Source organism: Onychostoma macrolepis, chromosome 02 (genome assembly GCF_012432095.1).
Source record: "Onychostoma macrolepis isolate SWU-2019 chromosome 02, ASM1243209v1, whole genome shotgun sequence".
NCBI classification, from domain to species: domain Eukaryota; kingdom Metazoa; phylum Chordata; class Actinopteri; order Cypriniformes; family Cyprinidae; genus Onychostoma; species Onychostoma macrolepis.
The window spans coordinates 6,105,133-6,131,125 of NC_081156.1; the positions used below are offsets into that span (position 1 = coordinate 6,105,133).

General features: G+C 35.9%; 1 protein-coding gene across 3 annotated transcripts in view; it reads left to right on the top strand.

Moving 5' to 3' along the window:
* The window catches only part of dpp6b (dipeptidyl-peptidase 6b), a 147,239-nt gene that overhangs the window by 16,632 nt on the left and 104,614 nt on the right, over window positions 1-25,993 (top strand). Inside the window, exon 1 of one of the 3 annotated variants that reach the window (XM_058751830.1) lies at window positions 10,622-11,271. The exons of the other annotated variants lie outside the window; for them this stretch is intronic. Within the exon in view, the coding sequence (XP_058607813.1) occupies window positions 11,080-11,271 (192 nt within the window). The 5' untranslated portion in view covers window positions 10,622-11,079. Of the gene's footprint in view, window positions 1-10,621; window positions 11,272-25,993 lie in introns of those variants that run through there. 3 annotated transcript variants of the gene reach the window in all.

The window sequence follows — 25,993 nt, forward strand, 5'->3', positions numbered from 1 at the left end:
TATGCATCATATGACATATTCATTTACTGTTCTTCAATGTTTAATTTATGTTTGAATAAATCCATCAAGTTTTTATGACTGATGAATGATAGGAGAGCGTTTGGATGACCTGCCCGATGTATTGTATTACCACAAAGACCAACCGTTAACGATCTTCCCTTGTCAATTGGTAATGCAAACATATTATAGTTAATGCTGATTAAATATTGTGTTCAAAAAGTTTTTTATGAAAATTCTAATTGTATCTGATCATCTGAATAAAGAGTTCACATAATAATGTCACAAATGGATGTTTTTGGTTAGTGATCTAGAAGTTTTATGTCATAACTATCATTTGTTTTAAATTGTCAAAACCCCAAAGCTTCCAAAAATCTTGAAAAAGTCAGATTTTCAATGTTTCAGTCTTTTGGATGCTACCCTTTGTTTTACTTAACGGGTTCACGGATTGTTTTAACAGCATTTGTCTTTTCATTTGCCTGTTTATTATAGACCTTATGTTTGTGTTTCCACAGCATGAAGGTAAGTTCGTACAAATTTATGAATGAACTGCTTGTTTTAAAATCTGCCCAGTCTACTGACATTTATGACATCCGCTTCGAACATTGCAGTGGACATGATTACTTTCCTTAACTCTACAATATGTAAATCCACTTCACCAGCTAATTACTCTTCAACAGTGATGCTAGATAGCTAATGCAAAAACAGAATTCTAAAAATGACTGCACACTTGTTTCTCTGACGCATAAGGACTATAGGCTCATGACATTTTGGATATTTATATTCCATTACAGCACATCTTGTGTCTCTTTGTTCTCAGTCAATTAATAGCCTGCTAGCCAACTATACTGTCTGCTTTTATTAAAAAAATCTCTTGTCTTTTAATGAATTCTACTCTACACAGTGCCACTTCTCTCCCTCTCTACCCCTCTCCTGTGTCCAGAACAAATCTTCCAGAGTCACTGGCAGAGCCGAGTCACTGGGGTTTGTGTAATAAATTCTTTATTGGGTGTCAGAAACCTGGACTGGGCGTGTGTGTGAGGCAAAGATGCTCTGTAAATGAAATTGCATAGACAACAAGGATGCCAGCACTCTGACTTTACCTGACGTGCAGCATAAATATCACCTATACTGCGTCATTTGCTAACCATGCACTAGACTGAATTGATCTATTTCAGAGCGCCACATAAACACAGTGAAATGTGCAAATGCTCTTCAGCGTCCTTGTGGATATGGTATTTGTCAGCACTAGGGCTGGATGAAATTTATTTTTAAATTAAGTGATATTTTAGCTTTTCAGCAATATTCATATATCTCAATATCTATGGATTTGCTCTAAAATTTCTTCAATTGCTATTTTTTTTCTTTTAATCAGAACATACAGAATCACTTTAGCAAATTAAATTGCAAAAAGTAAAATAGTTAAAAATAATCAAGTTCAAAATAAAGGCATGTTTTCCACATTTTCACATATGAGTTTTCTTTTAACTACATTGCATTAAAACATATTTACCTACATATAATACATTTAAGATAAAACAGTTTCATATATGAAAAAATGCCACATAAAATCATTTTTAAGTGATGATGCAATTCAATCATTGAATGTATTTATTGAAATTGACACTTTGAATTCACTAATGGAAATTGTTTGAACTTTCCAACACTATTGTTGCTACTGAAACCCAGCCCTAGTCAGTTTACATATTCACACTTTTTCCTTTGGTCTGTAAACCATTTGGCAATGGCTGCTGTCACCGGACGCTGTTTTTATGTGTGTTTTGTGAAATCTGCCCAGAATATTTAAGTGGTTTACCCTCACGCTTCAGTGGGGCAACACAAGAGAGAGGGAGGGCGAGAAGGAGAGGGAGACAGCGAAAGGAGGAGAGGTGAGGGAAGCCAGAAAGGACAGAGAAATTGACTGAGAGGAGAAAAATACAGCTTAGAGCAGTGAGTGCCGTGGAATTGCATACTTCGCTGGTGGTTGTGTCCAAGACTGAACATATAAGAGGCAGAAGAAAGACAGTGAACAACAGGCAGGTAAAACACGCTGTACCACAAGTGGACTTCCATACTTTGCTGCACCGTCAACTCAGATCCGTGTGTTGGTCGCAGATCCACAATGTCAATCCTTATTGCAACTCAATTGAAGATCGACACTAGCACTTCATCTAGAAAGGTAAGGCCTTGTATTTTCAGCATTTATTTCAGTCACTCCAAAAACCAGTGTGCATGCAAAACTGCTTGATATTTATGATATTACAAGAGAATAAGCTAAAGCAGAAAATGTTTTGGTAAGTGTCTACATTGAAGACCCAGCAAGAACATTCTCCATGCTATAAGATATGACGTTTTATAAATGTACAGCTGAAAGAACTACAGAAGTAGAGGTTTGATATGTCTTCATCATAGCACAGTCTATGTCAAGAGAGCTCAAAAACATTTTATTGCATATAGATGCTCAAGCATCTTTAAGAACACTTCTGTTAGTTGTAGAGAGTTCAACTCTTTGATAGCTAGTTGCATGACTTGTTCTGTACTGTCCAAATGCATCTGATTACTTACAAATTCACAGATTTGTTTGCTTTGCTTAAGTAGAGGTGGACTATTTCGCTTTCACTCAAAATGATATATATACATACATTTTAGTCTCCTGTGCCAATACATAATACCATGCACATTCATGCACAACCATATAGAGGATAAAAAACTTCCTGTTGGACCCAAGGCTGAAATGCATTCTGCCATGCATTGAGGCTCAATGCTTATCACACCCTGCAGCACAGGCGACACTGACATACTGCACAGCAGTTGTAGTGTTCACTGATTGCTACAGAAAAATCTTTTTAGGGTTCACCTTAAGAAAATGACCCTCCGTAACCACCTCTAGTTTAAAACGTGAAGAGCGCTTTGAAGAGTTTCTAATACACGTGTCTAATCCTTGCACTCTCTATAGATGTCTAATTTACTCACTCATCATTTACTCCCACAGACTGCTCCATATCATCCTTGGATACGTTTCAATTTCCCTGGCACCTTATCTTGGATATTTTAAAATTGGATTTGAAGGCTCTATGATGTGGTCTCTCTCCAAAAACTTGGTTCAGTAAACAGAAAAATCTTCAATGAGAACACATCCTCATTTTCATGCTCAGTTTCATGCAACTTACTGCAGAAAAGAGAGATTAAAGATGAAAGTAAAAGTCAATAGGCATATATGGAGGTTTTGAATGTCGCACTGTAGTCGTAGATATGCTCTGTAAGAATAATGACCCATTCGTACCACAATTTTAATCAAAGCTTCGTAAGTAGTTATGAATAAATTGCCTGCTCTTGCAATCAGTTGACTCTGCAAAAGTGAACAATTCTCACATACCTCAGGTGGTGAGAATAGGCTAAAATTCAACTTAATGTTGGCCTTGCATGCCTGAAAGTTTTAATAGTTTGAGAAATTTTAACACACAAGTTTTCTAAAGGTCACTTTTCATGATGGGTGCTTGCAGTAAAATAAAAAAGGATTAGACTAAATGAATGAAGGTAATGTCACAACACAAAATACTTAAAGGGATAGTTCACCCAAAAATGGATGTTCTGTCATCATTTACTCACCCTCATGTCAGTCCTAAACCGTATGATTTCCTTTCTTCTGCGGAATACAAAAGAAAATATCTTGAAGAATTTTGGAAACAGACACTTTTAGTGACCTTTGACTTGCACTGTATAGACAAAAAACACTAAGACATTTGTGAGTGAACTATTGCTTTAAATCTAATATACAGTGTACAAAAGACAGAGTATAGAGCATGACGCTATATGCCAAGGTTATGTACTGTAATTAGATTTCCAGGAAGCGCATACTGACAAAATGCATTGCATACCTTCAATACACTGTAAAGCCACACTTCATTTACTTCTACTTGTACGCATTATGAGAGCAGAAATGCAAGCTTGTGTAAAAATGTGTGAACCTCTGCTGCATATGAAAATAATGTGAACTCTGACATACAGTTCACCAATGGAGACTAAACAAATGTCACAAAATTGTGAATTCAAAGAACACAAATAGTTCATGCAACACAAAAACGTGGCATAGTTTCCAGTATTGCTGGGTCCAAGGTCATTTTGCATGTTGAAAGATGTGGCTGCAGCTTAAGTCCCTTTTGATAGAAAAGGAGCATGAACGTGTATGCATATGGTATACAGTATAAGCAGCGGCAGAAATGTGGCAACCTATTCTGTTTATACCATGTTTATATTGTAAATGAAATTAATGCTTGTATTGCAGGACAGAACTGCTTTACATTACAATTACACATTAGAAACACTAAGAGGTTACAGTAATAAGAAAATACTTACCTTTAATGTTATATAAAATAGCTGATATATGTAGATCATGAAGGATATACACCAATGTATAGTGTTAGAAAAAAGAAGCAATGTTAGCAGTAAACTGTGCTGGTGACTTTTATTAAAAACATACAAAGAAACACAGAATGTCAGTGTATGATGAGAAAGAATGGAGAATTTCTATCTATCCATTTTCCAAACTACTATCCTATGTGATTCTGGAGCCTGGAGTTTCGAGCTGTTGGCAGGGAAACACCCTGAATCAATTTGTCACAAGGTTAATACACTGACATACACATTCACACCTACAGACAATTTAGTGTCTTTAATTCACCTATACTGCATGTCTTTGGATTATGGGAGAAACCAGAAGACCCAGAGGAAACTATGTTGTCAAAAATCTAGATTTGTTCGATACTTAGCAATACTGAAATATCTAAAATGGTTTCAATATTCTTTTATTCACATTATCAATACACCGATACCTCCTCTGCTTTCTCGCTGTCTCTTCTCTCCGACAGCGAGTTCCCACACACTGCAGTGTGATGAGAAGCATTTATAAACCTGTTGTCCAACAAAATACACATTTTCCAACATATTTTTATTCCAAAATTAACGTCATAACAAAAGTCAAGTGTTTAAATCTGATGCAGCTTCTTATAATAGAATGAGGCCAAATACTGAGGCCATATTTTCTACGTATTACAGTAGAAAATATTCTACTGTAATACGTGCAGTTGGTTAGCAATGCATTATAAATCGTCTTTATTCTTAAAAGTCTGCATGAATCGGAAGTTACTGCCGACTTTATTTCAGTGTAGTGACGTATTTCCAGCGGAAACATTATATATTGAATATTGAATAGAGGGCGTGGTTTTATTTTTGCGTTCCTCCTCTCTGTCTCTCACTCATAGCAAATTAATGGTTGGAGGGGCGTGGTTAAGGATATTCTGCCCAAGCCGTCAAAATAACGTCATCAGAGACGCAATGCCATTCCAGAGTGGAAGAAAATGTTCCAATTTTGATTAAAGATTTCCAAAACAAACTATTATTTTTTTTAGCGGATTAACTTGTACGGATTAATTGTTCACATCAAGACTAATGCACTAATAAAGTAAATAAAGTCAATTTTGATTTCATGAGGACTTTAAGAAAATACCTGAGATAGTTTGAAGAACACATAATCCATATATTGTTTTGTGTCTTCAGTTTTGATCATTAAAAATGTTTCTAGCATCTTTTTCTTTAGTTACAGCAATAACTGAATGCCTTTATCGAAAATGGTATTAAATATCAATATTTTTCAAGGTGTCATATTGAAGTTAGAAATTTCAATATTGAGACAACACTCACCAACACAGGTAGAATATGCAAACTCGATACAGAAAGAAGGACTCGAAACGGGGTCCGTCTTGCTGTGAGACAATATTGCTACCCACTGAGCCAACACGAGAAGGTGAAGAGTGTGAATTGATATAAATGAGTATATCCTTAAAAATATGCATTATTAAAGACACTGACAAACAATGTGATGAATCACCTTATCGAAAACTCTCCTTTAACTGCCTTTGTTATTTTTTTACATTTAAAATGACTTCACTGCTTATTCAGCACATGTCCATTACAGTCAATGAGGCAGCAAATTGAGATATAGCCCTAAACCTTGAAGTGATGTTTCTCTGTCATCCTATGAGCCAAGCTGGTATTGCTCAGAGTATTTGTGGAGTGTCCTGATAGATTACTCTATTGATCTCCAGTGGCTGAGGTCTGCTGAACTCTTCACAAAGAGAGATGCTCTTTTAAACACAGTTGACAGCTCAAAGATGAATTCACAAACAAACTCATCAAATATCAAGCAGTTTACACCTGTGCAAACCTTTACGGTTCTGTCCTAAACACTAGTGTATTTTAAAGAAACTGTCAGTAGGCCATTATTATTGTACAGGGCATTCAAACTTTTCCAAGGCTTTTCAAAAATTCATTTTATTTTCTTTTTTCTTTTTCACTGGTATTCATCGTACCATTTATAAAGCAAACCAAAATTCAGAGAAATCATCAAATGATTCTGATGTTAAGTTAACATAGCCATGTTTTTGACTGATCAAATATAAGTTTTGTACCATACAAATTCTCTGAGATTTGAAGTACTTTGGCTCTTTCCCCACCATTGACATTGGCATTTTCTGCTGTCTGTGTTTTCACTGTTATATGGTAGGAGGCGCTATTGCACATCTTCTAAAAGAGTACTGAATCTGGCTCAAAAACAGTGAAGAAGCAGCAGAAACAAGTGATTGCATATGTAAAATAATAATGTGATCAAACATTAAACAGCATATAAATCAACACCGCATGAAGTTATCGAATGAATTGTCGACCAAGGAAGTGGTTTAGGACCAAGCTTTTGGGGTGTTGATGGATCTACTTCATCTATGTTTCGAGCATCATTCTGAATCCGATCTGGATGCAGTATTTGACAAAAACACAATTGAACAGCTTTTTGTTCAAAATGTTGCTTTTTTAAATGAAACTTACACACATGCAAGTGATGATAAAGAATGCATGTAGTTCTAATAAAATCAATTTTTATTTTTATTTTTGCTTTATTCTTTCTTTTGACATTTTGCATGTTGACATAATTATTCATACAACAAATATTCTAAAATATGAATGTTTTGTGAAAATGGTCAAAACTGTTGCGGTGGCTGGTAACTTAAAAAAAAACAAACAAAAAAAAAAAACGCTGGCAGGGAGAGAGATAATTGTGTTCACCAGTGTCATATCAGTGTAATCAAGCCCAATAATTGAATGTTGATGGGTAAGTGATTGATAAAGAATTTATTCCACAAATGAACTTGAATCTTATTAGCGGCACTATCACTGTGGTTAATCGCATTTTGATATACAAGCTAAAGCAGAAATGTCTCACTGTCTGCACCCATAAACTTTAGGATATTCTCATGCAGTTTTGTATTTCGATTTTTACTGTAAAGAAAACTGCAAATGATAAATAGACCTGTCTCATTAGTCCCTGCCAATAACGATATTAAGATCGATGCACAAATTGATTCAAATCTCACTTCAGTTCAATAGGTAAATGTAAATAAATTATTAGTGATGTAAATATGTGGATGGATTTGATTTATGGCTTTGTGGGCATCAGGAAGCTTCGCTCCAAGCTTTTTCATAAGTCAAGTCTTGAGATTTATCTTCTTTTGCGATGCGGCCATATTGATCCCAAACAGAGCACCTGTGCAGCATACAGACATGTATTTCAAAGTCCTTCTGAAGGATTTATGATGTTATGTTGTGGATGCTGCAGAAGTGCTGAGTGGCAGAATCTCTCATCACAATCAATTTTACTCCTCATTCATGGTTTTCTTGCTAAAGCAAGTGTGCATTTCATTTTTGTTCAATATTTTTCACTGCTGTTTGGAGCTTTATTGAGTCCAGTATTATTATAGCTGTGAGTGGTGTCAACTAAACCTGTGATTTCTCAAAGATGAAAGTGATGAAAAAAGATAAGTGAAAGTGCAGCCACAACATTGTGAGTTTTCACCATGTCAAGTATTGTGGTGCATTATCATAACATTAATAACTTGATTTTAGCACCTTTTTGGCTGAGATATGTTGGAAATGTAGCATTCATGTGCATTCACCTCAACAAAGATCAGAAAAGAGTCTAACACTTCACAGGAAAGACCGCTGGACTTTGCATACAGCCCTATTTACTCCAACATGGCTTCTGGGTAAATGTGGTAGTTTGAGGAGTCTGGATAATGCAGACACTACATTGTCAAGCAACATCCCTTGAGGTCAGGTTTAAGAGTTTATCATCTATAAGCTATGATTAAGGTATATCCATGATAGCTGCTTCTCTATTTTTGCCCATTAAATCAATTAAACCTGAACACCTTGTAGAACCGAGTGCATGAATAATGCAGGCCTTAAGTTATTCAGCCTCCAGCACCTCTGTTTTGAGTAAGCACACTTCAGCTGACTGCCTGCGCTGCAGGAAAATGGAAATTGCACCCAGTAAAAGGGAAATTAATTGATTTTTACACACAATTTAATTTCCTGTGCTTTCTAGAGATGTTTGGGATACAGTCTGGAGCACATTAACAAGAGCTGGAGAATGTATTTGAGCTTGTTTTGATCAGGTAAATGGGCTCAAGGTTTATATGTGTGTGTTTAAGTGTTCTAAACAAAAAACATTAGTTTGTGTTTATTGTGTGATTTATGGATTATATCACTTAAGAAGCGTCATGCAGGCATTCAGAAAACACAAAACACAAACAGAGAATTACCTACAATCAGTCAAAAGAAGACAATAAAAAAACATGAAAAGCCTTTGGACTTATAGTGTAGAAAAAAAAAACACTTATAGTCAATCTTAGAAAATAAACGCAATAGCTTTTTCTGGTATGTTATTTTTACAGTATATTAATGTGTTCTTTTTAACAATCGTAGCATGCACGTTGTCTGTTTTATAATGGGCACCAAGGCTTCCTTAAGAGCCTTGGTGCACATTATATACAATGTTCTTTCTGCTAACCTTTTTTATACATAATCAGTGATGTGCTAGGCTTTATAGGCTGTAAATGTACCACGTCCTGCAGCATAATACATTTCTTTTAATCTTGTTTCTGTTGCCCCTCAGTGGTCCTCATTCAGATGTAGTTTTGTTGGTCCTGATAAATTAATAATAGGGGTCGTTCCTGTTATGCAGTACAAGACCCCAACATGTATGCATTAAGATACTGAATGAAATATTACACTCACACTGAACACTGAAGTGAACATATGGGATGAATTTTACATGATCTCACTTCATTGTTTTGACCAGGTTTCCATGTCCCTGTTCTCTCAAACTAAACAAGTTTTCTCTGAAATATTGTTTTCATATGTGTCCTCAATACCAGTTTACATAGTTTTATTATTTTATAATACCTAACAAAAGCCTTAATGACATTATTCAGTTTTAGCAGTGGATTTAATGAATTCTCTGAATTCTCTCTCAATCTTGTTAGATACAATGGGGGTTATGCACAACAAATTTAGATATTTGTAAAACAGCTTGCGTCCCTTCTATGGAGCTGTTTTACTCAATATGCCTTCAAAGGAGATACCAAAGATGATGATAACCAATGTCCATCACATATGCAGATTGATCTAAAATATTTTATTTATTTTTCTTCTTCTCACTAACATTCGGATATTACAACTGAATATAAGCCAACAATAACTACAACTAGGCTAGCTGATTACCTTAAAAGTCCATATATATCACCATCAGTTCATACTGCTGTTAACACTTTCTCCAACAAGCGGATGCGATGAGACCTGTTTTCCGCTTTGGTCAGGTGACATTCAACAGATACCTCATTACAGACATTGTAATGATTAAATATGCTGGTTAAAATCACTTGACACCTTCATGTATGCTACGGGAACTGTCAATCACACACTGCAGTGGCCAACTTTAACACTTAATTTCCATCCTTTTTATACAAATGCTTCCCAACACAGTCAAATTCCAACACAGCCATATTAATGCAAGTTACTGAGCTCAAGAGGTACAGCATAACAAGAATGACCCAAATATTACTATTCAAAATCTCAGGACTGACAGTTTGTGGTTTGTAGGAAATGCCTAAACTGACAAATTAATTGCTTAAACTGAAAGTTGCTGCAAATCTCATAGATTTCAAGATTCTTTTTGTCATTAAGAGTAGCTAGTCTAACCCAGCAGGCTATATTAATTTGTTTAAATAACTAGTCTACTTTAATAGAACGTTATTTAATCGAACATATTTGGCGGGAAATTAGCCTCACATTATCAGTCGATGTTCGTGTGTTGTTGCAGTCAGGGTGTTAAACGCGTAGGGATTGCAGATATTAAATTCCCAAACAATTGCGCCATTTTCAATGGATTTTTAATTAAAATAACTTATTTTTGGTAGTTTAGTGGATGTCATGAATGCAGTCTGAGCTGTTGTATTTCATTTTACCACAGTGTGGCACTCCAGCACTGCGCATATGACCTTTCCAGCACTGTTTAGAAGTAAAAGAGAAAGGTTATTGCTTAATATTGAACATTTGTAAAAATCCATCATTTGATGGGATGATACAGAGTCTAAGTTTCGGTCGGTTTAATTGCTCTTTATTTGAATGAATGTGAGATTTGAGAGCTGTGCGTGGTGTGTGTGTGTGTGTGTGTGTGTGTTCTTCAGATAAATATCCTGTCAGTGGTCACTTCTCATGCAGAACGCGTCTCATCCACACACACACACACACACACACACACACACTGCTCTGCGTAAAGCTCACGCTGCTGTCTTTCCATTGCTCGCCCCATTCTCTCAAATGCAGTGAGATGTTGTAAGCTCTGTTTGTTAAATCCGGTGACAGAGTGCAGTTTAACACAGGCTGTTGTGTAGACGCTTTTCTGCAGGCGGGCTATAGAGGAAATAACGTGCTTTGAATGCAGAGCAGACTTTCTCTATTGCCGCGCAGGCTCCAGTCAAAGCCATAAAACAGAGAAATTACTCCATCGGAGCGCATTAGAGATTCATTTCAATTAAAGGCTTCGTCTTACTGCCTTTCTTCGGAGGACACCGGGCTCTGGGCTTTTCAAGAAGAAGAGCGTTTACCTTCTGCGGGAGAGGGACATTAAAATAAAGCACATCCGAGGAGAGATACCGCGCTTTGAGATGCTTTAGTGGTTTCACCGGACTCATGGCTTCGCTTTACCAGAGACTCACGGGGAAGATTAACACCAACAAATCTTTTCCCCATCCACCTGAAGCCAGTCATCTCCTGGGTGGACAGGTTCCCGAGGAGGAGAATAAGGCTGGGAAGAGTCCTCATCACCCCTCATCCCGACCCCCGGTCCAGTACCGCAAGAGAAACGCCTGCGAGGAGGAAGACGTAAGAGTCGCGCTTTTATTTTCTTTACGCGGTGACTGTGTTTTATATAGGAGGCGGTATTTTGAACGTTTATGTTTTTATTATTTATTGGGTATACGTTTTTCCTTTTAACGTATAATAAAGCAGAAGTAAAAGTTGATGTTGCATGTCGTATAGGTTAAAAGGGATTATTCTTCTTGGATTGTGAAAGTCAGAGTTGGTCGTGTAGCGCACTGAGTGTTTATTTTAATTTAATTTATTTTTTTAACCAAAGCAGGGTTTTAAACTGTAACACAACTGTTACGGTTCCTGAGTCGGGTTAGTTCTTTGAAAGAAGGCAACACAAACAGTGACCAGCAGGGTGTTTGGCGCGGAACACATAAAGAGTTTGTACGCTGCGTCTGCCACATGTTATTTTCACTGATTTGACCTTCGAAGAGAAGAATGACGTCACAGCTGATTGCGTCACAAATCGTCGCCTTCAAACAACATGTGCTGTCAGGTGTCGCTAAAATTCGTTTCAAATATTAGGAAATTCTGGGGCTGAATGTGCATGTGCTAAAAAAACCTACCATGGAAATAATAATAATAATAAATAAATAAAAAATTGGGATATTTTTTTTCTTTTAAATTGTGCAGTAAACCAATTTTGTTTTAAAATATTAACATTTGAAAAACTTCTCTCCGCCAAAAGACAGTGTGGCGTAACCAAAATGCAAGAAGCCATTTTGTTGTCATGTGTTGAGACAATCCAGCATGAATCAAAGATGACCCCTGTAAACCTTTGTGACTCTGTGTCAACATTTTTAGGTTTCTTACATATGCTTTTTATGATGGTAAAATTGACTAACATATTTATATGAATTTTTGAACGAATATATATATATATATATATACACACACACAACAGTCAAACCAAAATTTATTCGGACACCTTCAACAATTCTCACATTATATCACAGTTTATTCCCTATAGTTTAGAAAATGGTAATAAAATACTCAGAGTTAAACTGTGTCAGAACAAATTCATCTTGATAATGTCAGATAACTTTGATAGAAAGCTATGTAATGGATTACAATCAACCACAAATTATTCAGCTGTTAAATTTAAAGGGGTCATCGGATGCTGAATTCACTTTTACATGTTGTTTGAACATAAATGTGTGCTGGCAGTGTGTGTACACATCTACCCCATAATGATAAAAATCCACGCAGTGGTTTTTATTTAATCCCTAAAAATAATATCCCCTTTTTTCAAATCAGGCCATTCTCAGCTTCTTGTCTGTGTGACATCACATGGACGAAGGCCACTCCCACGATTGTTGATTGACACAGCTGTTTTACCTTAGACCCGCCCAAAATTAGCTGAGTGAGCTGTAACAGTCCGACTGCCATTGTTTCGACGCTGGAGCAGGGACATAGACAAGAATGGCTCCTAAGCAAATGAGCTGATTTGTTGTTGGATGTAATCATGAACACAGCAGTCATTTACTCCCGACACCTGAGCCACTGAAGACGCAGTGGATTACTTTTGTTTGTGAAGTATTTCCCTTCACAATCTACCTAAATGCGTTTATGTTAGCGCGAATCATTCGTGATACAGCTTCACTTACATCTGAATAAGTTTTTTTATGAGTCTTTGCAATCGCTATTCCTAATAGCGTGCTAGTTAGCAAGTTCCATGGCTAAATGCAGCTAAAGTAAACAGTGTCTCAGAGCACGGCTGAGCAGAGCAGAGTACTTTAAGTACACAATTAGATAATACCAATTTAGGTCAACCAATTACCAAGCAATGTTAAATTTTGTTCAGTCTGTGGTGTAAAAAGTTTGCATCAGCAATTAAAGAAAAAACACTTAAGCAAAACATGGTCAGGTCAAAGTGTCTATATATATATATATATGTGTGTGTGTGTGTGTAAGGAATAATTGACGACGGGCTTCACGTCGTGACCGCATCACCACCTCGGGTGTGCATTATTTTTCTAATAATTCAACGGACCAAAGTCAATTATTCCGCTTATACTACGGTTGCCACACCTCAAGACATCGATCAGACGATATATTTCAAGGCATTCGTCCAGTATTTCTACTTAAATCGCTGTTGTGAGTAGGATTATTTCTTCCGCATTTCATCCAACGCCTCCGTTGCTAATTCCTAAACATCATTTTAAACCTAGTGACGGAAGCTTGAGCTGTTGATAACAGACTAATGCAGTTAATACAGTTAATAACTAAGAGAGAGAGAGAGAGAGAGAAATTAACGTTACCTCTGAGTCTGTGCGTCTCTCAATAGTGTTCGGCAGCAATATCTCTAGTTATAGTGAAACTTTAAGTTAATTTTCTTCACGAACAGCGCCGTTGTTGTTACCTCGCTTGTGAGAAGTCATGTAGTTTTTAAATTATTAAACTATGTTACTGATAAAATCGTCAGAGTAGCGCTAACAACATTAGCGCGTATGTTAACATGTGTGCAAACTGTGTGCGAGTCTGTGAGGGAGAGAGAGCGGGAGAGATAGAGTATGTGCTTTGCGTACATAATAAAACGTAATTTTGTGGCAAAAACATGGATATGATTTGTCGTTTTTATCCTTTTGTTTACTATTTTATTTGTTCAGGCAGTGTAGTTGTGGGTTTTGGTTCTTTTGCTTTAAGGACCTTTGAAATAACTCAAATAATTCGGTGAAGTGATATGGTCATGTAATGCGGTCAAGACCTGCCTGGAACTACGTTCGCCGTGCGTTTCCCTGAAAATAATTGCACACCTTAGAACGTTCATCAGCCAATCAGATTCAAGCATTCAATGGCCCCGTAGTATAAATATATATATATATATATATCCTAGTCGGCTAACATGAAAAGTCTTGTTTATCTACCCCATGGTGCTGTCACATCAATGTATTTTAGAAGTGGACTTTGCATACCTCATGCTGGTTTATTTGAGGCTTACAGACTATGATACTAAGTGCATGATATCTTTGTGTCTGTAGGGAATAGCATACTTGCTTAATGGATGATGTGTTCACTTTTCGTCATTGAAACTGTCTAGACAAATCGCTCATGCTTTGCAGGGTCACGGCCTACTAGAGCTGACTGCAGAAGGTTATGACTCTCAAAGGTACTTACTGTAAAATCATCTAGATTAGTGGTTATATTATAAAGACTTAATTTTACTCAGAACCACAGCCTATTTCTGGAATTGTTTTACAGAGTAAGACTAAATGCTGTTTACATAACCAACTGCAGTTTAGTTTGCTTTGGTATATTGCATTAAATAGCTCTGATAGCTTTGGCTTCAACAACAAAAACAGGCTCTTTTAACAAGCTTTGGATGTTGGGCCAACAGAGCTGTGGATAGTCTGAAGTCCCGCTCTGTCCGGTGACAGTCTGTCAGCACGAGTAGTGAATAATTGTGCTGAATAATTAATGACCGAGGCAGTGACAATCAGCAGATGGGGAGCTCAATCAGTCCCCCTTGATTTTGATCCCTGTTGTGTTTTGCAAGTAATCATTTTTGTGGATAAAGCTGTGTGAAAGTTTGCTCCAATATCAAGATTCAAATTTAAATATATAATATTTATCAAATGTTATTTTGATCTAAGCCATAAGGCACAAAAATAGGTTTTGATAAATTGTAAATACAGATTTTATTTTAGTACAGCTGATATCACTACAAAAAATGATTTGCTAAAGTTGTACTTTTTTCAGTGTATATTTGCCAATTGGCTTACAGAATTCATACTATCCTATTAATAATGTGACTTAGACACCCTTTATTATGAGCTAGTACATCTACACTTATATAATTGAGTTATATTGTCAGTCTGATTTGAAATGCACAGGAAAAATTCATAAATCTTTGTTGTAGACAGACAATACACAGGTGTGTGTATTGCGTATATGAAAATATTGCGGAGTAAAATTACATCTCTAACATCAGCTCTTTGCTGCTTTTATAACCTCATTCATCACAAAGACAAGAAACAATGAGCACTCACGCACTTTACAGCATAACTTCAGCTCAAGCCACCTTCACCCACCTTATGTCATCAATACTAATAATGGTTTGTTAATGATACTTAGGCTACGTCTACACTAATCTGCATACATTTAAAACACATCTTTTCCTCTACAATTTTGGCCTTCCGCCCACACTGAAAACACACTTTTGTCCAGCAATAATGGAAAGCGTTACTATATTTTATTGTACCCAATAATCTATTTACAACTTTGAAAAATATTTGTTTACAGTGTGAAGTGTAATTTCTTAATTGTAAATATTTTCTCCAACTGTAAGTCAATCATAGGCTGATTTCCTAGAAAGGTGTAAACACCGTGGCTCTGAAAAATGATCGTGTTCCCTTAATAATAGTCGGTAAATATGCAGTGATGCTTAGCTAATTAGAAGGTTAGACTATCCATTGACTTCCTGATCTACAGACTGTCAACATATAAAATTTCACACCAGGTTTTTCGTCTTGTAATCCCTTGCTGTGTTTGGCGGGGCTGTGAGGCAGTACAGTGACCTTAATTAATCATCCATAGGTGGCTGGCCCAGAATAGAGTGACATTCAAAAGGACAGGGGCCTGTGGATATGTTTCCTTTCATGAAGAGAAGCATATTGACTCTCTCTGTATACTCAAGCAGGCGGGGGGCAGTCAAATAACCTGGCTTTGCCTTGTGTCACAATCCACAGTGTGTGACAGGCTGGATAAGATCAAGCAGGCTGCCTGAAGACAGGAGCTGGAGAATTACAAATCGTGACTTGCGTGTTTTGGTCGCGGTCTTGTCATGTGAGCCTCAGGACCCAATGAGAGCTGCCGGTTTTGCACGCTAACTAAGCCGCACAACTAAGGACATTTGAGTAGGTCAATCAACACCATCTTTTTAATTACCACTCCACACACCAGCGAAATGATAGCGCGTGTGTGGAAATGTCACACTCGACTGTAGGCTTACTGCCCTATTACGAATATCACACACACGTAGCATTAGAGCACTAATGGCATGCAAATGAGTATCACACACAATTACATGGCCCATGCTTGATGCTTTACACAGCATAAACACTTTGTCAAGCGAGATCATGAAAAATATGCACAATTAAACTTTTTTTTTTGTACAGTAAAAATGATCTTATCCTAAAATGCTTTTATAAGCTTCACTAAATACAGACTGTTTGATCGAATGCGCTTATCTCCATGCTTAGATCCATTCCAAGAAATTAATCTATATCCTAATCTGGTGGTTACGTAACATGTCTCTGGAGTATACTGAGGTCATCCAACCATTTTAAAATGTGTCATTTCACTACACATCCTGAGACAGTGTCTTTAGAGGAGGTGTGAGTATTTAGCAATTGTCAAATATGGTACAGTGAAAAAAAAAATTCTACCACTGTATAGGATTAACCAATCATAAAGTACACTTTCCCCTCCATCGACTTTTAGTCCTACTCATACAAACATGGGGGACCTATGAAAGCCCCTTAATAAAAATAAAAACTGAATAAAAAAAAGGTAATTGTGGCTTTTTCCTCAGAAAATACTTGCAGTTCTGACTTTTTTCTCACAATTGTGAGTTTGTATCTTACAGTTCTTGTTCATTCTTGTCTCAAAATATTGAAATATAAACTCGCAATTGTGAGTTACATTGTTATCAGCACAGGTATCACTGCCAGAAGCACCTCCGCTGTTAGACCGTCTTTTCTCAAAATATTGAGATATAAATTGCAATTGTGAGTTACAAAGTTCAATTCTGAGGAAAAAAGACTGATCTGAGAAATAGCAATTGCAAGTTTATATCTTGAATTTCTGACCTATTTTTTTTCTCCAAAATTGAGATATAAACTTGCATTTCTGACATTTTTCATGCAATTCTGACTTCTTTTCTGAGAATACTGAGATACAAACTGGAAACTGTAAGTTATAAAGTCTAATTCTGAGGAAAAATGACAAGTTTATATCTCACATGTATAACAAGCAAGTTATAAAGTCAGAATTGCAAGAGCAATTCTGAGAAAAACAAATGTATCTTTACATAAAGTGACAAGTCACAATGAAATCAAAATGAACAATTCCTTTTTTTTTTTTTTGAGATTTTAAAACTACATCATGACTATGCAATCATGACTATGCAAACTGTCAGCAACTACCAGACAACAGATGTACAGTAACACAGTAAAGAAATTTAGTTTTCAGTCACACTCATATAACAAGATAATATTTAACTTTGACTGTTATGAACATGACGCGACAAAGACAAAATCTGTTAAGTCTTTTAATAATTATAAAGGTCTCATCATTTTGATTAGCAATATGCATTGCTAAGAGTTTCCATTGTATGCTGACTTTAAATGTATTATTTATTTTTTTATTTGTTGTATTTTATATTTTATTAAAATAGCAAAAAGGTGTGTAAATAAATAAATAAAACATACATATTATGCCTGATGAAGAACTGATTAGTCGAAATGTTGAGCGGTTTGGATATTCTTTTCTTTTTTTTTAGCTGTAACTTCAGTGTGCGGACATTAGTTTTCTTCATTTTTACTTTGTTTAAACCAGAAGTCACAGGATGTGAAATATTACCCTTTTTGTTGCAAAGAAAGTTTGTATACAGAAATGTGAACTTTAATGCTGACACCATTAAATATTCATGAGTTTTGTCTCAAAGATATTCACACAGACACAATTTAAATGTCAGATGGTGAAGGCAAACACCATCGAAACACCAACAAATCTAGATCTAGCTGACCTATGTACGTAACGTTATCTTCACAGACCGACAAGCAGAGCCCATTCAATCAATGTTGTGATCTGATTACCGGTAATATGCAAATTTGAACACAAACCCCAGGGTTGACAAATGTACAGTGTGATCTGTGATCTGAAAATCTGATTGTCCATGACTAATTTATCTCTCAGGGTACAATATGCACAGCCTAACATGAAACATCATAACCTAGGCTTGTGCTTACTTAGGATTTAGAAAAAACTATTTCAAGTATAAAAATCCTTTTTATATGTAGAGATGCTTTATTGACAAATTGAGCATGAAAGGTCAAAAGCAGAAGAAGACAGAAAGGCATTTTAGCATGAAAATTGAAAGTGACTCTAGGTGTCTGTGTCAGTTGCTCACGATTATCACATCTGAGAGTTTTCTTATGTTTCCCACTGTGATAACAGCAGAGCAGATTGTTAATGCTGAAACATGTTTTGTATCCAAGCCGCTAAGCGTGAGAGACACATCACTGATACAAATGCAACTGTCTCCCAGAGGACTCGCTCGTCTGAGCGATGAAGAAGAGAAATGTTATTCTTAGCCCTCCACGTTCTCATTCACGTAGACTTGATTTAGAAAAGTGAGAGACAATGCTAACAAAGCGTTTGATTTTCGTCATCAAAAATGATCGTTTTGCAGCTTTCTGCTTCACACCACACATGGATCGCTGTGAATCCTTCAAGTGTCTGTCACTTCCAAAAGATCAGACAATGCAAAAGCCTAGACCGATTTCATGAAATGAACAGTCTGGCTTCTTTGAGTTGAGTAGAAGTTAAAAATAGACTGCAGCTGAATGCGTTTGCAACCAAACTTTAAGCCTGAATAATAATCTCGTCATGTATTGGAAATTGACTTTGAGTAAGTGTGGAGAGGAAGTTGATTGGAAAGACTGGCTCTGCCTGTTTGAAATGCGACCGCGTGAAATGCATCATCTGAACAGATGGCGGGCAGCAGCGATCCAGGCCTGTCATATTAAGCCCCAGCTGTCATGGTGAGCAGTACACTTCAGTTTGAATGCGCAAACACTCCCCACTGACTAAACACTCACAAACATCTAGTACTGTCGCAGTTTGCATAGTCTTCGCTGTCCAGATAACGGCATGATAATATGCCCTACCTGTAACATATTAGTTCATGCTTTGTGATTTTGCATTTCTTGCTATTTTATCTGTCTGATTGTTGCCAGATAATCAGGTCTTTTAGTTGGCCAAGTCACTTTGTAAAGAAATTCATGCATGCTTATAGCCATGTAATACGCGTGTACACATGACTTCAACTTTTACTCAAATTTTGAAAACTTAAACTTTGAAACCCATTTTTGGAAGCTAACATTTTTAGGCCCCCAAAATAATGTTGTTGTGTAAACGAATGGCCAAAACGCATAAAAAATCGGTAACACTTTATTTTTAAGGACCAATTCCCGCTATTAATAAGTTGCTTATTAGCATGCATATTACTAGAATATTGGCTTTCACAATATTTATTCACCCTCATGTCATTACAAAACTGTCTTTCTTCTAATTTGAGAAATATCTGGAGGTTTTTTTTCTCCATACAATGAAAATGGTCACCAAAACTGATGCCAACATTCTTCAAAATATCGTCTAATTCTGCAGAAGAAAGAAAGTCATATAGGTTTGGAATGATGTAAGTTATGGAAAGTATTTTAATTCTTGGGTGAACTACAACTGATTGATTCATTGTAATGGTTATTTCCAATTATTTTAGTGGTTTTTGAGGAAGCTGTTGGTTCAGTAGTGTACGAGCAGAAACACTGTCATTAGCTGTGTTGGCAGAAGCAAGCAGACATTCAAAAGCCATTAATGAAACCAAATGGTTGTAAAAAGAGAAAATTACAAACCCAATGGAAAGTTCCAGATGAAGCCAAAACTGCAAACAACCCACAATAGTGTTGTTTTGGTCCTAAATGAGTTGGTTGAGTGAACGATTCTATGATTCACTCATAAGATTTGAGAACTGCATACTACTCTTCTACTAAGCATACGAATCTAATACGCAGTTACAAATTCAGCACATGACTTGTTTTATTCTTCAACAAAACAGTATTTTTAAAATAAATCAGCTGAATGGTTCAAATGACTCTCTTGTAAAGACCACCTACTTAACAATGTAACCTGCAGAAAGAGTTGCAAAAAATCTCCATCACTTATGAACAGACCGTCAGTCTGTTTGGAACTCGCAAACAAAGGCACATGATACAGTGAAAAGTTCTAATAGTGGTGAACTGTGTATCAGCACTGCTGCTCTCGACTAATCAAATTAACTGTTGTATTAATACACACAATAGAATATTACAGAATATCAAACCTAGTGGCATATCTGAAAAATTATTTTGACTCACCCCTTGGTTTGCAAAAATGAACTAAATACTGTATACAGTCCATCCACTTACAATGAATTCAGCAGAAAGCAGAATTGTGAAGCTTGTATTTTTGCACTTACATAATCCTCCAGTTTATTATTTTAGCTATAAAGTGGTCTCAATCATTCTTTTGAGGATGGATGAGCTTCTGGTTATGTGTTACCTACAGAACTCCTCTGAGTGGTCTCAGTTGAAGACAGTATAATGGTTAATCTAATATACATTGTTTTCCAGCTCTGCTTACAGACACTTCCTGTTTACTTCAGACAAACTTCCACCACAATCAAATAAATGCAGTAGATCTGGCTCTATCTTTATGTCTCTTCTTTTCCCCGTCTGCCTATCAAATCAGTCTGAAGTGGCTCAAAGGTCAGCTGCTCTGTGCCGTAATGGCTTCCCGGCTCTGCTACAAAAGCTGCTCCCTCCGCCTCACCGTTGCCATGGTTTCTAAGGTTGAAAAGGGTGCGGCTGAAACCTGCATGTCGCCTCCTTTTTTTTTAAAACCATCTGCACATAGCTGATGTTTAGCTTCACGAAATCGGCCGAAGTGCCGACTGTGATATCACATGACTGTTGGATGGTTTGACAATAATAAGCTGCTTTTTGATCCGTGATAAAACAGCCTAAACATCAAACGTCATGTGATCGTTTAGCACCAGAGGGTGGGAAAATGCCACTACCGTAAATCAGTTAATTGCAGACATAAATAATTCAAGCTGTTTTTCACAGACGTGTGTGTGTGTGTGAAGGTGACAGGCGCTCTCTACATTCACACGTCGTGACTCTTCAGGTCTTTGAGGGTTTGCTGTCACCGAGCATTGATCTGTTTTCCCTGCCAAACTTCCCCTGAACCTCAGCGCCTCTCAACAGGCCGTCAGTCAGCTCTCGGTCCCGCCCACGGCTGTCTGTCATTTCCTGCCACGCCTCTGGGATGTGTTGGCAGGCCGTCAATAATGAGGAAAAGCTTTCCTCGTACAGCCAGCCAATCGCAGCGCTCTGAGGGACGCGAGCTGTAATTTTTGAAAAATACACTGAGGGAATAAATTTACATTTGAAAGCGTTTAGCCTAAGATAATGAATGCTAAATTCTATGTAACACATGCATGTCCATCACAGGTGACTGCATGATAATGAGGGCATTTTCTAGCAATCAGAATTTAAATGATGCAGAACCCTTGAACAGAGAGAGGTATCCAGAGTAAAATATTCAATAATTTTCTTTCTTTTTTTATCTGTGGAATAACATGCAGTGTTCATTTGTCCACAATAAGAACAGGAGCATGTATTAAACTCATAAAGACACTTGTATGATATTTGATACGCAAATTCCTAAGGCCTCTAAACGATCAATGTGGTTAGGTAGATCAAATCTGTGTACACAATTTATTACATGCCTTCATAGTTCTAAAAGTAAAAGCCTTTTAGTATATTTATATATATATATATATATATATATATATAAAACAATATCTGCATTCAGGTTATGGTTCATGTGTCTTTTTGCTTTGAAATCTTTTAAGTAAACATAAGAAAAACTTTTATACTGTTGGTACTGTAATATTTCAAGATGAACACTTACTGGACTGAAGCAACTTAGGTGTTAAATAATAATAATAATAATAATAATAAAAACAGTTGAAATGTAAGTATCAGATATGATGCATCAGGCTTTTGAGGAATGTTACTTAATTTGATCTCCCAATCATTATTGTAAGTCTGTTATACTGCTATAAAAATCTCATTGATTTACATTACAAGCTATCAGAATATCATTCAGGGTTATTATAGGTAACTAACCCATTAAAAACAACAACAATGACAACATTTTCATTACTTGAAATAAAATAAATGTTAACTGAAATAAAATTAAATATAAAAATCTTTCAAATTATTTTATTTCAGCTAGTTTCCAAGGCTGCATTTCTCATTTTCATTCAAACTAAACTATATAAACTTATTAAAAAAAACTAAGATTTATAAAAATGACAAAAACACAATAAAATTACTAAAACTAAACTTAACATAAAAGCAGAAAGTATAAACATAAAATGTAGTTCAAAATTCAAACAAAAATGTTATAGTATCTCAGTAATACTAAAATAACACTGATTTAATCATATTTAAAAAAAGAAAGAAAACACACACAAATATCAGCAATTTCACCAATTTTTTTATTTTTTTAAATCTATTTATTTATTTTATTTTATTTTTCAGATATTTCAGCTTGTACCTTTGTATAAAACTGAGTGTGACCTCCATATTCTCACTATATCATAATATATCAGCCATAAATTAAATAGCCTGATATGTTAAACTTGATAACAAAATACATATATGCCAAATTTTCAGTAAATTCTTCCAATTAAAAAAAATCGGACTTGTATTTCCTATGTCAGCCTTTACAGGGTTTAGAAAGCAAATAGGGTCGAGTTTTGATTTCATGCAGATTTTAAATAAATTATTAAAACAATTTTATTTGTCTTGCCTCCCAGTTTTCTCTGACATTTCTGGCTCATATTGAAATGTCAGGTTGCTTCGGGAGTCTTTCCTAAGAGGGTCACATTGATGGTGCGAAGTGTTAAATCTCCCTTCTTCAACCCTTCATTTCTTTCCGTACCTCTGTCTTTCCCTCCTTCTCCCTCTCGTTCTCTGCTCGCTTCTCTCCATCAGGGCTCTGTGTAGTTGGAGAAGTTTCTCCTGAGCACTTCTTCATCCTCTCTGTGCTAATAATAGCACTCGTGTTTACTTACTTTGTTCCACTTTCCTCCCCACTTTCACTGTAAGCTGTTTTCCCGGAGTTTTACTGGGCCAGCAGTGATGTACAGCTCTGTGCTGTAACTTTGGCCTGATATAAGCTGAACTTTCCCCCCTCAGAACTTCTTCAACAGTTTCTCTTGTTTTCAAAGAAACTGTTTTCTCAGCCCTGCTGTGTGAAGAGGGCTCAGTGATGTGTTTTTGTGGAATATGTTGAGGTTCTGTGTATGTACTGTATGCTGTAAACAGAGCCTTTTGTTTCAGCAGCTGTACGTCCAAATAAGAGCAAGGCTACAGTCTGCCGGTGATACATTACTGTAGTAATATGAATAGCACACACGCACAGAGTTGCATGTGAGACACAAAACTGACTACTGACTGGATAAATCCAGCATATGAAGGAATGCATGGCCTTCATTACATACGCTATCAGTCGAGACATTTTTATTCAAAGGCTTATGCTTAAACATTTCATTTACTTAAGAATATTCTTCCAAAGCAAGCAAGCAAACTAAATAATTTTGTCATTTCATGTCATGGAATGAAATTAATTTTGATTTTGCCAACTTTTTTGGCAAAGGTTGTTTTAACCACCGGAATAAAATATTAACATGGAAAATATTATCTGGAACAAAAAGTTACTTTATATTAATTTTACATTTTATTTGTGTTCTGTTAATAGAATAAAATAATTTAGAATTAATCTCATGCAGAAGTGTTTAGAAAGCAGATAATCATGTTAAATTCAGTGAGTTATTGTTATTAATAATAATAATAATAATAATACACTTTTATTTTTATTGAATTTTTACACTTTTTAAAAACTTCACAGACCCCAGCACCCCATTGTGTCTCCTTGATGATGATGGTGATAATAATAGCAAGACAACACAAAATAATTATAAAATAATATTTAATATTATTTTGTAATAATAAATAATAATAGTAAAATAATTTATACATTTATATTATTATTAATTTTATTGTTTTTTAATAGCATTTTGACACAACTTTTTCTAAACTTTTTCACAGACCCTCTAGCATTCCTTAAATGGTATTTTGAATAATAATAATAATAATCAGCATCATCTCTTTTTGTTTGTTTGTTTTTGTAAGCATTTTTTAGACTTCCCCCCATTTTTTAGACTTTGATGCCTTACTATTATTCTAAAATATTGCACATAGAATAGGTTCTGCCACCTTCTGAATTTGCTATGCATTCTTCTGCGTAGCTCCTTTTCAACATTGTATTGTCCTTCACTGTGGCCACTGATTAAGTCAGTTTTTAATACACTTGATGGAGAGCGTTCTAGTCTATCCTGCTTCGTAAGAGTGTAATTAGGGCTTGTCTGGTTCCAAGTGGAAACCTGAGCACGGCTCATTATCACTGGTAGTCGTATAGTGTGTCTATTGATTTCTGCAGGGAAACAGCAGCGTGAACCAGCCAGTCAAGTGTCCTCTTACTGCTGGAGCTCCTGCTAGCCACCAGGGGCACTGCAGACCCACAAATCAGGCTGCATTCATCTCTGAACATTAGAGATGGATGCTAAAGTACAGAAAATGCCATATATGACATTTCTATTTTATAATAGCATATGCATATGACATATATGGAAATTGTTATCGATCTACAGAAATAAATGCACAGTAAAATGTAATTAAAGTCAACATGAAACCTATTTACTTGATGCACAGTCGCATCAGTGCAAAATATGTTTGTCCTCATAATCTTTTATCATTTGTAATCCCTTCCCTTCACAATCCAAACAATTCCTCATGGATAAAATCTTAACACAACATTTGTTTGTCTTTTACTCACAAATGCATCACATTATAGAAGCAAAACGGGATGCAAACTGTTTGTTAAACATGTCACAGTGAAGTTTTGAGATATATAAAACGGTTAGCATTCTTATGAATGAATGCTTCTTCAGAGGAAGATGGAGACCTTAAAACGAAACCGCACCTGACTTTCCTCTAATATAAAACAATTTCTGGGTTCAGAGTAAAACTATTTATAGCCGCTCACACTCTCAGCATTGAGGAGGATTGATTGTGTCAGGTAATGAGTGTGTCAGCGGCGTATCCCGAAGGCTCATATTAATGAGCAACAGGGATCTTTTTGTCCATTGGGTCACCTCATGCAGGGAAAAAAGACCAATTTCCAATTAGAATGACTCAGGAGTCGAAAAGCCCCAAGCAACACTTTATCTAACACAGGAGTGTGTGTGAGAAAATGATGAGTGTTTGACAATTAGTCTTTCCTAGAGGACATGTGCTGAGAGTTGCTTTGGTTAAATAAAGATTCTGTTGGTTCATAAGTCAGAGACCCATAGATTTTTCACATTTGAACCTCTTTCTTTTGAATGTTATTACATATTATGCTGGTACAAAAAAGACACAAAAGCTGTCCAAAAAGACTACCATTTAAGTACTAATATGTACATTTAAGGTACTAATATACACCTTTTAGGGGTAAATAAGGAACAAAAGTGTAGGTTTTGAAAAGGTACCACCCCAGTGACAAGCTTTTGGACCTTTTTTTCTGAGAGTGTAATATTTGTAATTTAATTGTTTTAAAATTTATTTAGAGACACTTTCCTTAAAGCCTTAATTATAATGCATTATAAAGGTATTCATGATATGTTTTAATGCAGTATATGTTCTTATAAAAAAATGCAACCAAAGTTAAAAAGCAATATAATATTTAAAGGTTTATTTTTCATGTTTTTTTTTTTTTTTAATGCATTATTCTTTTTACATGTGTAACAATAAATAGCTAAGTATTATAATGTATTATAACTGTGGTTACAATTATTCATGAG